Source organism: Propithecus coquereli, unplaced genomic scaffold (assembly GCF_000956105.1).
Source record: "Propithecus coquereli isolate 6110/MARCELLA unplaced genomic scaffold, Pcoq_1.0 Scaffold27, whole genome shotgun sequence".
In the NCBI taxonomy this organism is placed as follows: Eukaryota; Metazoa; Chordata; class Mammalia; order Primates; family Indriidae; genus Propithecus; species Propithecus coquereli.
In genome coordinates, this window is record NW_012148285.1 from 3,202,287 (window position 1) to 3,217,686 (window position 15,400).

At 43.0% G+C, this 15,400-nt stretch overlaps 1 protein-coding gene across 4 annotated transcripts in view; it reads left to right on the forward strand.

Annotated features, from left to right (window-relative positions):
• The window catches only part of UBN1 (ubinuclein 1), a 32,681-nt gene that overhangs the window by 5,253 nt on the left and 12,028 nt on the right, over positions 1-15,400 (forward strand). For all 4 annotated transcript variants that reach the window (XM_012647708.1, XM_012647710.1, XM_012647707.1 and 1 more), the window contains exons 2-8: positions 1,442-1,729; positions 5,252-5,338; positions 5,776-5,871; positions 6,235-6,369; positions 7,068-7,171; positions 7,854-8,292; positions 14,801-14,871. In XM_012647708.1, coding sequence (XP_012503162.1) covers positions 1,481-1,729; positions 5,252-5,338; positions 5,776-5,871; positions 6,235-6,369; positions 7,068-7,171; positions 7,854-8,292; positions 14,801-14,871 — 1,181 coding nt within the window. In that variant the 5' untranslated portion in view covers positions 1,442-1,480. The remainder of the gene's footprint in view (positions 1-1,441; positions 1,730-5,251; positions 5,339-5,775; positions 5,872-6,234; positions 6,370-7,067; positions 7,172-7,853; positions 8,293-14,800; positions 14,872-15,400) is intronic.

Consider the following 15,400-nt stretch of genomic DNA (forward strand, 5'->3'; position numbering starts at 1 on the left):
AAATGCTTTTTAAATGATCTATTTTCCTGGCAGATTTGCTTTACTTTTTAGTATGGAACTTTCAAACATAAACAGAGGTAAAGAACATAACGTAAGCAACACCCACGTGCCCATCATGCAGCTTCGACTGTTACTGTTGTTTTAGTAATTTGTTAACGTTTTAAAATTTTTTTATGGAATTATGTACATAAAAAACTGCACATATGACAAATGTACAATTTGATGGATTTTCACAAACTCAACAGACCCATGTAACCTGCACCCGGGTCACAAAATATGTTTATAGGACCCCAGAAACCATCCTCCTGCCCTTCCTGAACACTCCTCCAAACCTCACAGGCTGCCACTGTCCTGGTTTCTAACAGCTTAGATCAATTTTGCATGTTTTTGTATTTTATGTATAGGAATCATACAGTATGGGTAGGAGCTAGGTGAAGAGCATTTTTAAGCCTCTGCTGTATACCTGTGCACTATGCTAGGCTCTGAGGAAAAGGTAAGTGGGCCCCACTGCAACATTCTGATCTCTAGAGTGGCTCTTAGTGAAATGGGGATGAGGCTAATGCCTGGCTGACGGGGTATTTGAGGGTGGAATGAGATCATGTCCGTGAAGTTTCTGTCAGAGTGCTTTAGTGCCCAAGTGAAAGTAAACTGCTGGTGATGAAAATATAGAGGTTTTAAGAAAGATTATTCTCAGCCAGAAAAAAAAAAGCATTGGATAAATTAAGTGGAAAATAAATTTTTTAGTGGTCTTTGCAATTTTGAGGATTCTTTTTTATTTTTTAAAATTTTTATGTATTCATTTTTGAGACAGGGTCCCACTCTGTTGCCTGGGCTAGAGTGCAGTGACATCATCATATTTCATTGCAACCTCAATCTCCTGGGCTCAAGAGATCCTCCTGCCTCAGTCTCCTGAATAGGTGGGACTATAGGTGTACCACTATGACTGCTAATTTTTCTGTTTTTTTGTGGAGATGGGATCTCTTGCTCAGGCTGGTCTCAAACTTCTGACCTCAAGCAATCCTCCTGCATTGGCTTCCCAAAGTACTAGGATTACAGGCGTGAGCCACTGTGCCTAGCCAATTTTGAGATTTCTTAAGGCTTTGTCAGTATGGGTTCTCTGAGATTGAGAATCTAGTGTAGATGCATAGAAAAAAAGACTGGAAGGAAGTATGCTAAACTGACTAACTCTGAATAATATTTGGGGTGATTTTCATATATTAAAAAATTTCAGGATGAATGTTATTTAAGCAGAAAAACAAAAAATAATTAAATTTAACAATAGATTTTTCTTGACAGTGAAGTTCTTTCTTTTAAGCTTAATTCTGTATTTTTTGGTAAAATGGGATCTGGGGGAAAAACACTTAAATTCTGTATAATTGACAGGAAAATTATTATTTTTATCATCTTTGTTTGACCTGGTCCTTCTTTTCAATGTTAACAGAAGCCATGCAGTGACACCTGCTAAGACTTGTTGGTAGCCATGTCGGAGCCCCACAGAGTCCAGTTCACCTCTCTCCCAGGTTCTCTGAATCCTGCGTTTTTGAAGAAGTCCCGGAAAGAGGAGGTTGGGGGAGCAGAACAGCATCAGGACTGTGAGCCGGCTGCAGCAGCTGTTCGGATTACACTCACCCTCTTTGAACCAGATCACAAACGCTGCCCAGAATTCTTCTACCCAGAGCTGGTGAAGAATATACGAGGGAAGGTGAAAGGCCTTCCACCTGGAGACAAGGTACACAGTGTCCTCAGAGGCACTTTACAGGCCTAATGTACAAGTGTCAGTGTGTTCACATGGACTTCTATAGTGAGGAAGCAAGACTAGCAAGGCTTTGGCCACCTCAAGATCATATTACTTGCCCAAGGTACACTTCAGTGTCCCCAGAGTCACTCTGCAGACCTGATGTACAGATGTCAGTATGTGCATATGATACTTCTGTAGTGGGGAAGCAAGACTGGCAAGGCTTTGGCCGCCCTACGATCATATCACTCACCCAAGGCAAGCACAAGGTGTGTTGGTCTTGCCTGTGTGCACGAAGGGAGAGAATTCTTTCTAGAACCATTCTCCTGATTTATGCCAGAGAAAAATGTATGGTACATATAAAGCTAATTTAAATTATGGCTAATTAGTATAAATTAAAAAACAATAAATTTTTCATGCCCAGGTTATAAATGTTACATGTAAGTGAAACTAGTCCCTGACTGTTCTGGTATTGGAATTCCATGCTCGACATTTTTGTTTTCCAAGGGAATCTTGCTCTCTGCAAGATTCTGAGATTCTAAGGACAGATAAGAAAAGACACAGACTGCTCATTTCTTCTAAGCAGTAATATTCTGGGTAGTTCCTTTACTTGGATGGATAGAAACCTGTTTCTGCCTTTTGAAAAACATTTTTAAAAAATTTTATTTTGTTTTTTGCCAGAATTGTGTTATAGCCTTAGGACATTTGAAAAATCAGTTGGATTTTTAAAATGCTTTTTAAATGATCTATTTTCCTGGCAGATTTGCTTTACTTTTTAGTATGGAACTTTCAAACATAAACAGAGGTAAAGAACATAACGTAAGCAACACCCACGTGCCCATCATGCAGCTTCGACTGTTACTGTTGTTTTAGTAATTTGTTAACGTTTTAAAATTTTTTTATGGAATTATGTACATAAAAAACTGCACATATGACAAATGTACAATTTGATGGATTTTCACAAACTCAACAGACCCATGTAACCTGCACCCGGGTCACAAAATATGTTTATAGGACCCCAGAAACCATCCTCCTGCCCTTCCTGAACACTCCTCCAAACCTCACAGGCTGCCACTGTCCTGGTTTCTAACAGCTTAGATCAATTTTGCATGTTTTTGTATTTTATGTATAGGAATCATACAGTATGGGTAGGAGCTAGGTGAAGAGCATTTTTAAGCCTCTGCTGTATACCTGTGCACTATGCTAGGCTCTGAGGAAAAGGTAAGTGGGCCCCACTGCAACATTCTGATCTCTAGAGTGGCTCTTAGTGAAATGGGGATGAGGCTAATGCCTGGCTGACGGGGTATTTGAGGGTGGAATGAGATCATGTCCATGAAGTTTCTGTCAGTGCTTTAGTGCCAGGTGCTGTCAGTCTGATGCAGGGTTGTGCTGTTTAGCGAGGGGAGTATGTTTGGTTAGAAGATTTACCCACTTTTCTTAGCTCAGATAAAAATTTGTTTCTTTGATTGAGATCTGATTGCTGGAATGGAAACCAATGAATCTGTACCAAGGGTCAGCCAGTTACATAAAGGCCAGTGGGCAGGATGAGAAAGAAAGAATTTCAAATCTGTTCACAGTCCCTTTTCTAGTAGGAAGTGTCCTCTTGAGAGGAAGAGAAAGTGGCAATGATTGGTTATTTATAGGCTCTAACCAAATCAGTAGATGATCAGTGAAAATCTAGTTCAGAAATTAGAACTTCAGTGCTCTGATTTTACGTTTTTTGAGCTCCAAATGCCCTTCTCCATTGCAGAAAAATGCATGGAGCACACAGAACTTTGGATCCAGTTTCAGGGGATTCATTCCTGACTTCAGGTTCAGAACTCCTAAATTGTCATGGATCTATTCTACAGCGTTAAAAGTACAGTTAAATCTGACATATTGGTGCATAAATTCATCTATCATATAATTCCTACCATGTGAAGGCACTATGCTAGACACTGAGGACTATATAAAGGTGGAGAAGACACTGTACCAGTCCCAAAGCAACTTGTAATAGTGTAGATGTTTTAGGAGACTTGTACCAACACACGTAATAGAAGTTACAGTGTGGTCATTGTTTAAGTGGTGCAAATACAAGCCCTGGTAGGCTTGGACAGAAGAGAGCTTACATCCTGGATGCCGTGTTCGGACAGAGCTGGACCTTCATACAGTCAGGAAATACTTGTTATTGGAAGACTACTGTTTGCAGCGCATTAAGGAGACACATTGAATCCAATGCTGCTCAAGATTGGGATTTCTTAAAATTATTTTAACCACTCAAGTTATATGTGATCATTGCAGAAAAATTAGAAGATCTGTACAGATAAGCCCATGTTTTAAATACCACTTATTTGTGGTGTGTTCATTATGTATTGTTCTGTAATATCCTATTATATGTATATACCATAAATCATTTAACTGATCCTTTGTAGGTGGGTGGGATTTCAGTAGGCAGAGATGGGAAGATGAAATGAGAAAGTTTTGTTTTCAAAAAGCATTCAGTCTTTAGTATTTTTGGTCTGCCCTGAAGTCTTAAGCATATCTGATACAATATTAAAATTAAGATTCCTTGCTCAAGAAGCTAAGGCCCACCTCTAGAAGATTTACTTGGTGAGAAAAATGCAAGAATGAGCTTATAGAATAGAAATAAACTTTGGAAGACTGCGAAAATATTTGGAGTGAGTATTGATATTGGGAGAACAAAAGGGAGGTGATAGACCTTTAAGGATAGGCTTTTAAGGATAGGGAGTGCCATAAACCTGGATCTGACTTTGGCAGCCCTGAGAGAAGTGCAGGTTCAGACTACTTTTCTAAAGAGTAAGGCAGAACGGCTCTTAAGAACTTGCACTGTATTCAGTGGGCTCTTAACTATTTTGAGCCATTAGCTATTGGGGAAGTCTGGTGAATCCTATCAACCCCTTCTTAGAATGTTTTTAAATGTTTGAATCCCTACAGTCCCTTGTGCTGTGGTGGGCGATTGTAGGCATTGAATCAAGTTTGCTGAATTGCATGAATTGAACTTTTACTTTTTTAAACAATTAAGATAAACATTGATGAGATGTAAGCATGTATCCTACCTTTTTCGGAAAGAGTTGGTGTTTTTTTTTTTTGGAGACAGAGTCTTGCTCTATTGCCCGGGCTAGAGTGCTATGACGTCAGCCTACCTCTCAGCAACCTCAAACTCCTGGGCTCAAGTGATCCTCCTGCCTCAGCCTCCCAAGTTGCTGGGGCTACAGGTGTACGCCACCATGCCCGGCTATTTTTTCCTAATTTTAGTTGTCCGGCTAATTTCTCTGTCTTTTTAGTGGAGACAGGTGTCTCACTCTTGCCGAGGCTGGTCTCGAACTCCTGACCTCAAGTGATCCTCCGGCCTTGGCCTCCCAGAGTGTTAGGATTATAGGCGTGAGCCACCGTACCTGGCCTGAGAAATAGTTTCTATTATGCAGTTTACAGGTGTTGAGTAGTCAGTGAATGTTCTATGAATAGGAATGTGGGAATATTTTGTGATTTATTTTTTGTGTAATGGTTTCTTTACAGAAGAAAGATCTCTCAGATCCTTTCAATGACGAAGAAAAGGAAAGGCATAAAGTGGAGGCCCTTGCCCGGAAATTTGAAGAAAAATATGTAAGGTTTCTCTCTTGGACAACAAAACAACCTCATTGGGTGGGAGAGGTTTCTAGACATTTCCATATTCCTTTAGTGGAATATCATGTAATCACCACTTACCTGGAAATAAGCATAGGGCTTGGAGAGAACAGAATGCAGCTATTAAACAAAGGCATTGAGATACAGAAAAGGCATATGGTAGAGCTAGTGTGTGGCGCTGAGCAAATGAGCAAGAAGGGCCTGTTGCCTGCCTTGGGGAAAATGTTTAGGTATGAAGCATGAGAGACCATTTTATGCAGATAACATCTATGCTATGTTGAAAGGTCTTTAGGGAATGAGTATTTGTGTGGGGGGGGACAGTGTGTCACAGGGTTTAATGACTAGCTGATGAAGTTCAAGGCAATAATTCTGTGTATTTATCAAAAAGCATATGTTCTGTTGCTTTTAAATTTTAGGGTGGAAAGAAACGTAGAAAAGACCGAATACAGGACTTGATTGATATGGGGTATGGTTATGATGAATCTGATTCCTTCATCGATAACTCTGAGGCGGTAAGTAGTTAATGAAAATGCGCTATCACAACCACCTCCGTAGCTCCTACTTTTGATGGCCTGGAAGCTGGTGGTGGGGTGGCAGTGGGCTTGCCCTCTTCCTAGCATGAGGCAGTAGCAGCACTGATGAGAGAGGAAGTGACATTCTTGATGCGGGCCTTAGTTTCCTCATCTGAAAATGATAACCAGATCTGTCCAAAACACCTGTAGCTTGGACATTTCATGATTGACCAGAAAGATGGCTTAGCATGCTGTTGGATGCATGACAAAGAAACATAGTCACATCTCTCTTGAGACCTGCTTTTGCACCTTTGGACTATAGAACCAGAACTTGGAGCTGACGGTTTGTTTTCCCCCCTTCAGTATGATGAGCTTGTTCCTGCTTCTTTGACTACAAAGTATGGAGGATTTTACATTAACTCAGGAACCCTGCAGTTTAGACAAGCATCAGAATCTGAGGATGACTTCATTAAAGAAAAGAAGAAAAAATCTCCAAAGGTTAGAACGTGCTCACTTTTGGATTTCAGAAATGCTTTTTGTCGTGACCCTATCAGATCAGTAGGTGACTCGCCAGAATATGCGACGGTTTAGGATGTGGCTCAGGAGGCTGGTGGAAAGGCACCACGTGTGCTGTGACGAGGAGACATGAACTTGAGGGGCTCTGTTCAGCTCTTGGTCGTGGTGTCCACGTCACGTGACATCCCAGCAGGCTCAGCAGGGGTCGTTTCTCGAGGTGGTCACAGGGTGGGGCAAGAGCAGTGAAGGGTGAGAAGTGAGGGAGTATGTACCACCCTTGCTGGACCTCTTCTGTGGACATGTAGAGGACTTCAGTTCCCAGGGCTGTCATCCCACTGAAAACAAGTCAGCCTTAAGACGAGTATGTTTTACAATCTGTCTACCTCTGCCTATGTGTTTAAAACAAGAGGTAGGGCCTACATGCAGCTTATTTCAAACTAGAAAGGTTTCAGGCTTCAGGATGGCCACTGTTGTCTCAGCCCCGGGTGTTTCTAGGAGACACTGTCAGTGGGAATGCTGTGGGTTTGTGGTCCAGGGACTGATCTCTGAGAGCTTTTGTTCATGAAAGAGAGAAGACAGGTCTGAGGATGTGCCCTGGGCGGAGCAAGGCCAGTGCTGTGTAGTGCACTTGCTCCCTGAGTTAGGGAGCTGTGTAACTGTGCCTTGTCTTTAATTCTCAGAAGCGGAAGTTGAAGGAAGGTGGTGAGAAGATAAAGAAGAAGAAAAAAGATGACACTTATGACAAGGAGAAGAAATCGAAAAAGTCCAAGTTTTCCAAAGCCGGGTGAGAGGCAGCAGCTTCTTTGCTAGGATAAAGTCTGAACTGTTAGGGCAGGACACCTGGGAGCTGACTCACCTCCTCCCCACAGCTTCAGAAGAGGCGGCAGGCTTGGCCTTCCTGTGCTCCTCACACCTCCCGCAGTGCCATTCCGGGCATAGACGCTCACCTCTCTGTGTGTCAGATAGTTCCACTGTCGGTGTTGGCAGCTATTTCTGTCACAGTGTGACTGCTGATGTTTCTCGTTCTCTTGGGCACTCCTCTCCCTGCCCCAGTTCTCCTTCTGTCTCTGCTGTTTCCTTTGTCTTCTGTGGTCATGCTTCCTTCTCCTCTCTTGGTCTCACCCCAGCTGCTCTTCAAGTTGCTGCTGTTCTTTGCTGCTCCTGCTTTCTCCCTTTAAATACTTTTCTTGCTCACCTCTTCCCGACCCCTTGCAACCTTTTATTTCAGCCTGGCAGTGGTTTCTAAAAACCCATCGGAAATTTAGCATTATGTGACACTGTGTTGCTAACCTGAATTAACTCTCAAACTTTGGTCTCAGCAAGAACGAGCTTCATATGCCAAGAGGAGGGAGGAGTGATAACAGGGTGGACTGTGACTGAGGCTCTCCCGGAGACCATTGCCCTGGGACAGTTTCCCTTTGGAGATGTCCTGCAGCTTGAGTAACCAGTTTCCCTCTTGCTTGCAGCTTCACAGCCCTCAATGCCAGTAAGGAGAAGAAGAAAAAGAAGTATTCTGGGGCTTTATGTGTTAAAGAGATGCTAAAGAAATTTCAGAAGGAGAAAGAGGCTCAGAAAAAAAGGGAGGAGGAGCATAAGCCTATAGCAGTCTCATCTGTGGAAGCTCAGGGCCTGCGGGAATTGGAGGGCACCTCTGACCCCTTGCTCTCGCTCTTCGGCTCCGCTTCTGACAACGACTTGCTCCAGGCGGCCACTGCCATGGACTCGCTGACTGATTTGGATTTGGAGCAGCTGCTCAGTGAGTCTCCAGAAGGCAGCCCCTTCCGTGACATGGATGATGGAAGCGATTCCCTTGGAGTGGGATTGGACCAGGAATTCAGGCAGCCCTCTTCTCTCCCTGAAGGCCTGCCAGCACCCCTGGAAAAGCGCGTTAAGGAGCTGGCTCAGGTATGGTGACACAGTGTGGCTGGGCTTTCCCGGACGCGGTTCGGGCAGATTGATGTTGGTTCTGCACCGTGTGAAGCTTGATGCCCAGAGAAACCTGTAGTGAGTTGGCAGTTAACATGTAAGCTTTTTCCAAGCTCTCTGCTCATCCTGAGTGAGGAAGCAGTGTAAGCTTTGCCCATCAGGCATCATTTTTAGGCCTTTCTTGATTTCTTTACTTCTGGAAAATTTACTTTCTTCTAGGGAGATTTTCTATTTTTTGCCTGGCAGTTTTCTTTTCCAGACAGTATCTTTTCTTTTGTGTGCTAGACTGACACTGACGTTGCCAGCAGGCAGCTGAGTCAGAGATTCATCTTCTTAGTATTCTTTTGAAGGTTTTGAAAATTCACAAAAGTTTGCAAACATACAAGTTACACACAGAATATATGCTTTATTTGCACCCTTGCATTGTGTGTCCTCAATGTTAGGCAGTGGTTACAGGAATGCCTAAATTGTGATAAATGAAAAGGAGCTTGACTTTGCTGTATATAGCTATAAGCCACACGTGGATCATTAGTTGTGATGACATTTACCTTTCAGTTAAAATAACCTTTTACCTTAGGCATCATGACTTGTAATGCAGCTCCAGTGGCATTTGTACTCTGTAGCTGCAAGTTTTAAACCAGTGATGCTCATAGCATTTCAGAATCACTGTTATATATAATAGCCCTTGTGTTTTAGAGCAGGGTAAAGTGTCAACCACTGTTACAAATGATTTTCTCACTTCCAAAAAATATGTGAACACAATATACAAAGCAAATAAAACATCTTATTCAATTCCTTAGTTTATCTTTGTTAGCTTGTGTGCAGTGTTGGACATACAAGTATTCTATTTGAATGTAATGATTTAAATGAATTGTGCCATGTCCGGGATTCAGGGTATAACTTAATATGACATTGAGGTGGAAGGAGTTGACTCTGAACTTGGCATGTTTGAGCCTACTGTCCTATATTTGCTCTCAGAATTTATGTTAAAAATATTACTCCTTGTTTTTTTTGATCCTCTGGTTTGTAACCAAATTGTTTTGTAGCTTCTGAAAGTCTTGTTGAATAATTTAAGTAAGGTCTATGTGACAGTAGCTAGTCATTTTTTAGAGAAAAGTCACAATAGATTCTTGGATGTGTCTCCGTTCCCACCATAGCTTGTGTTTTGGTCTGATTACTTATTGTTTCACTTTCTTGGGAAAGATAGGGACAAATTTAGTGGCAATGAAATGGTATAACCTGAAACAGTGCTGGGCTGTGGTGCAAGAAAGCAGCACTGGGTTGCCCTGTTTGGCAAGTTTTCCCTCCTCAGTGGTTGCCAAGTGTTAGGTCTTGGGCATGACAATGGCAGGGTTCTGGATCCCACGGACAAGGTGGGCCTGGGTCCTAGTGGGGAGGCGGTGACCAGGAGAGGCTGCTGTTCTGGTTTGAAAATACAATGTTCAAGTATGAAGTTGATAACTTCAGTCTTCACCTTGCCCTTCTCCTATAACAGCACTAAGAAACTTTGGAAAATGGGGTGGAAAGTGTATGGGATTTATCATCCCGAAAATCTAAAAACAATTTCAATTTGTATATTCCTTTCTAGCCTCTGCGTATATGTTTTTATGTAGTTGTTGTAATTATAGTTGTGGATAATTGTTTCCTGCTTTTTTCACTTAATATTATTATAAAGCCCTCATCACTTTTAATGGTTGCAATAAAAAAGAGGCTTATTGTAGAAATTAATGCTATTCCAGAGAGGCCCTAGGTACTCTGTTGCAACCAGGGCTTTTCGCTTGGAGCACTCAGAGCCCCGTTGCATGTGTGCATGAGTGCTCTGGACCCCCAGATCCTGTTGAGAATCTGCTGGGAAAGATAGTCTTCCCAGGGAAAGAATGCATTTGTCCATAAAAATTGTATATAATTCCAAAAGCCATATGTGGATATTTGGGTCCTTAGTAAGGAGCCCTATCCTAGATCTTAAAATGGACATTTCATTTTTAAAAGTTAAATTAAACTTTATGTATTTAACTGTAACATTAGCGGTGTTACGTGTTTCTCACTTTATTTTTTAGTCCCCTTATTTTTCTGTTTTTCTCTTATTTCCTTTATTTTTATAGTAAGATTGGTTAGATTTTAAATCTTGGTCTTAGATAATACATGTATCAGTTTCCATTGCTGTCTACCCCAAAACTTTGGCTTAATATACCAACTCATTTCTCCTGACCCTGGGTTGGCTGGGTGGGTTCCTCTCCTGATCCTATCTGGGCTCACTCTTGCGGCTGCATTCACCTGGCAACTTGGCTGGGTCCTGGCAGGGCTTCTTTCTGGTCTATCATCCTGGCCTTCTTCAGGGTGTGGTGGTCCCAGGGCAACATCTCAAGAAGGGTAAAGAAGGGTAAAGGTGGAAGCCACAGGGCCCTTGAGATCTAGCCTTAGAGCTTGTGTGTATCGTATCACTTTACCACACTCTTGGTCAAAGCAAGTCACAGGAGCAGCCCAGATCCAAGGATTGGGGAGCTAGAGTGCACTTCTCTGGGTTGGAGGAATTTCTCCACAGGAGGAACTGTGCTCCTGTTTTGCAGTCTACCAAACTTTAAAACGTATCTTTGAAAACGTACATCAAAGAGGTCCTCTAAGAGGGACGCCTGGGTGGATGCCCATGCTATGTTTACTGTTTTCTTCTCATGCTGGTCCATTTTTCATTTCTTACTCATTTTTTTTTTGAGACAGAGTCTCACTGTGTTGCCCGGGTTAGAGTGCTGTGGCGTCATCCTAGCTCACAGCAACCTCAAACTCCTGGGCTCAAGCGATCCTTCTGCCTCAGCCTCCTTAGTAGCTGGGACTACAGGCATGCGCCACCATGCCCGGCTAATTTTTTCTATGTATTTTTAGTTGTCTGATTAATTTCTTTCTGATTTTAGTAGAGACGGTCTCCCTCTCGCTCAGGCTGGTTTCGAACTCCTGAGCTCAAACAATCCGCCCGCCTCGGCCTCCCAGAGAGCTAGGATTACAAGCGTGAGCCACCGTGCCCGGCCTCATTTCTTACTCATTTGTACTGTGTATGTTTATGGGCCCCAGGAAATCTAGCGATTTGATGGCCTTATCCTGTCTTCTCTTAACCTGCATTGACTGCATCATTTGTCTTGGTTGTTAGAAGTATGGATGCTGGGAAAGCTCAGGTTCACTGCCCTCTCTGGCCATTGTCTTGCTGTAGGCAGCTACTCAGCCTGGGCCGTACAGATGACCCAGGCCTATTTTGGTCCTCTTCAGTCAGGTATAAAACGGGGACAATACTAAGAACAGAAATGAAACAGATACCCCATGCCACCTTCTCCTCTACTCTGCCCTTCTGTAGAGTTAGAACTCCTGCATCACAAGAAATGCAGGGAGGGATGGATCCAAAGAGAATGAGGTAGGAAAAAGAAAACAACTTGTTTGATCTTTTTTAAAAAGAAAGTCATGCCAGATTTCATTCTATTCAGCAAAAGTAGGTACAGTATATAAGATTTTGAGCTAGGTGCTAGAAGGCAACAATAGCTTTTCTTATAATAAAACAGCTCATTAAAAGGCTGTTGGAACTACTATAAATCAGCATGATTGCAGTGTTTAACTTCATTTCCTAATTAATTTAGGATTGATTAATTTATGCAGCTCCTGGGACAAGAGTGTCTTCCTATGGATGAGGGACCTCACTTACTTCTGGAAGACTATCAGATATATATCCAATCGCTCTTTTAATTAGATTTACTTAAAAATACAGTAGTTGACTAATTATCTTCAGTATAAAACCACACCCTCAGAGATACTGTCTATGCAATTCAAAAGCCTTCAGAAAAATCTTTTTGAAGATTATATAGGTAGAAAGCTTCTGAAGTATTAGAAAAATGGCTGTCCAAAAATAAAATTTGATTGGAAACTTAAGCTGTTGATGGGTCTGACAAACAGTGGGGCATTTGAAATATATGTTAAAAGTAATTAGATTGAATAAATATGAAGTTGCTTCTGGATCTTATAACCATCAGTATAAGTATAAGCAAAAGAATGACTCCATTTTGTTTTGTGTCAGACTAATATAATTCCAGTACCTTCCAAGTGCCACGGTAGAATTCTGAATGCTTCCGAAAGTGTAAGAAATTGGCCCGTGAATGGATTAAAAGTCATGCCCCTTCTTTCTTCCGTTATCCACCTGTCCACTTCACCCCTTTCATCTCAGGCTGTCCTTTAGCCAGAGGATCTTGGATGCTTGAGTTCTGCATCTTCTCCAAGTTATTTTTGGTTGTTTGGTATTAAGCTTTTCTTCCTCTGGTGTGCTGCCTTATAGTGCTATCTGTTCATTTGTTCGTTCATCTATTCACTCAGTCGACATTTACTAAGTATCATGCGGTGGGTAGCTGGGGAAATAATATCGATGAATGAGATTCAGTTCTTGTCCTCGTGAGCTTGTTACGGAAGTGGACCAGCAGAGATGCAAACAGCAGACTCTAGGACAAAGCAGAATGACATAAGCTCTGTGATGTTTGTATAGCTAAGTGGATGGTCAGGTGGACAGCCAGACTTAAGGTAAAAGAAGCTCTCTGGGGGCATGTAAGAATTGGCCTGGAGGCAGCAGGCTTGGCCAGCCCCCTGGGGAAGATGGCCTTACGGCAGGGCAGGTAGCAGAGCTGAGGGTGGGTGAGTTGGTGGGTGGCTGCGCCAGATCCTAGAGGGACCCTTAAAACCACGTGAAGGAATTTGGATTTGATTCTAGGCCTGGAAGGAGCCACTGATGGATTCTAAAGAAAGGAGTGGATGGATTTAAGAAGGTTGGAGTGTGATTTTTAGAATCACACAGGAGGGAGAGCAGAAGCTAGTGGGTCTGGTTTAAGTTGAGTTTGCATACTAGGGGTTCCATTCACAGAAGTACAGCTGCCCCTTGGACAATAAGGGTTTGACTCCATGGGTCCACTTATATGAGGATTTGGCATAATCTGGAGCAGTGGTCCCCAACCTTTTTGGTACCAGGGACCAGTTTCATGGAAGACAATTTTTCCATGGACCTTGCCTGGGGGTGGGGGGTGGTGGTGCAGGTTGGTGAGGGGTGGAGCTCAGGCTGTGATGCAGGTGATGGGGAGTGGCTGCTCACCTCCTGCTGTGCAGCCATCCGGTTCCTAAGTTTCATGGAAGATAATTTTTCCACAGATGGGGGAGAGGTTGTGGGGGCATGGCAGGTTGGGCACCGCAGATCTGGAGGACTGACTTTTTGTATACTTGGATTCCACAGCGGCGACTGTGGGACTTGAGTATGCTCAGATTCTGGTATACGTAGGGGTCCTAGCACCAGTCCCGCGAGTATACCAAGGGGTGACTGTGATTGGAAATTACTTACAGATGATTGTGAGTTCTGGTCCAGAGCTTAGACGGAGTAGTCGGAGAGGTTGAAAGGGACCCCAGAGGATGCAAGGAGAGGAAGGAAGGTAGGGGGTGATGGGGTTAGCAGTCTGTAGTTTCAGAGGGGTTGATCAAGATTTATCCCTTTGTTCTAGTCACCTTGTCACCCTTGTTTGCTGTCATTATTGTACATCAAGTCTGATTTCAGAAATTTTATTTCACCTAAAGCCTTCAGACCAGCAGCTCTTGGGTTGAGATCAGTGGTTCCCAGCCCTCTCTGCACATCAGCCTCACCAGGGTTACTTTGAAGGAGTACTGATGCTGGGCCACATCTAGAGACTGCACATTCCTGCACTCGTCCCCAGAGATTGCGATTTGATTGGTCTGGGACAGGCAAAGCTGCCCATGTAACTCCAGAGTGCAGCCAAGTATGAGAACCATGGGCGTAGACTCTCAGGGTTTGCTTTTCAGACTTCTACTCTCAGTGTCTTGGCTACTGCAGGGGTCTCAAAGCTTGCTCTCCAGGGTGTTTTGTTCTCATGGAAAGCAAAAGAAGACTATGTATTAAACTCCTATAGTCTTGTGTTAATAGATAGTATGGTGTGTTATTCAAGTGTCTGGGTAATAGAATTTTGATAAACCATATAAATCAAAGAATTATAATATCCGTAAATGCTAAAGTTACACATTGATATTATTATCATCATTTACCAATAATGAAGGCCTTTAAATCTTGTAAGTTTGTTGAAGTTCTTGACGGTTTTTTTAGTGTAAGTGTGTGGAAATCCCAATCATGGTGCAGTTGGTAGAATGTGGGCACAGGAGTTAGGTAGCTGGCTGGATTGGCTTCTGACCAACTGCATCACGATTGCTTTGACTGCGTGTGATTTTCTTTTATGTGAATGTTGTTTTAAGTCCTGGGAAGGATAGACCACAGATACTGAAGCAGCATTTGAAAAGAGCATACTGATCACAGGTGAACTTAATCTGAGATTAGGGTGGAGTGGGAAAGGTGGTGGTGGGGATTTTGTTGACAGGTGCTCTTCACGGAGTGATGGCTCTCGCACCTGTGGGTGAGTGTGAGGGCCGTGTGGGGAAAATGCACTAACACCTGTTACTGTCTGCTGTGAACCAGGCTGCCAGAGCTGCCGAGGGAGAGAGCAGACAGAAGTTCTTCACCCAGGATGTTAATGGAATCCTGTTAGAGTGAGTATCGTTGGTTTGTCTGTGTCTGCTTTTACTGTGCCTGGGTGGAGCCAGCCAGGGGAGAACGGGAGTACAATCGAACCCCATAAAGGTGACCACCAATTAGATAAGAATTGGATTAACATGGTTTTACTCTTGTCTTTCTATTAAAAAACAAAACAAACAGGGACGCTAAATATTTGTCTCCAGAAATGATAGACCTTCCTAATCTTAGGCAGCAGGCATTATTAGAACACTGTATATGATAGTCATGGCCTCTTGGAAGAGGATTTCTTGGCATGTGTGAGATGAGAAGACAGGTGTCCTGTGTGTCTCTGAGAATCCAGAAGAATGAGAGACAAGTTAGTGGCCTCGGGGGCCTGTTCTCTGAATTGAGGTGCTCCTCAGTGTCCCTGGTCATTGTCCTCTCATGCTTATTCCTCCTAGTGCTCATGGACCTTGGCCACAGCACTTCTGCTGGACCACCAAGCCTCTGAGACACTATGCTGTGTGAGTTGGATTAAAAAGCAAAAAAGCAAATGCATACATC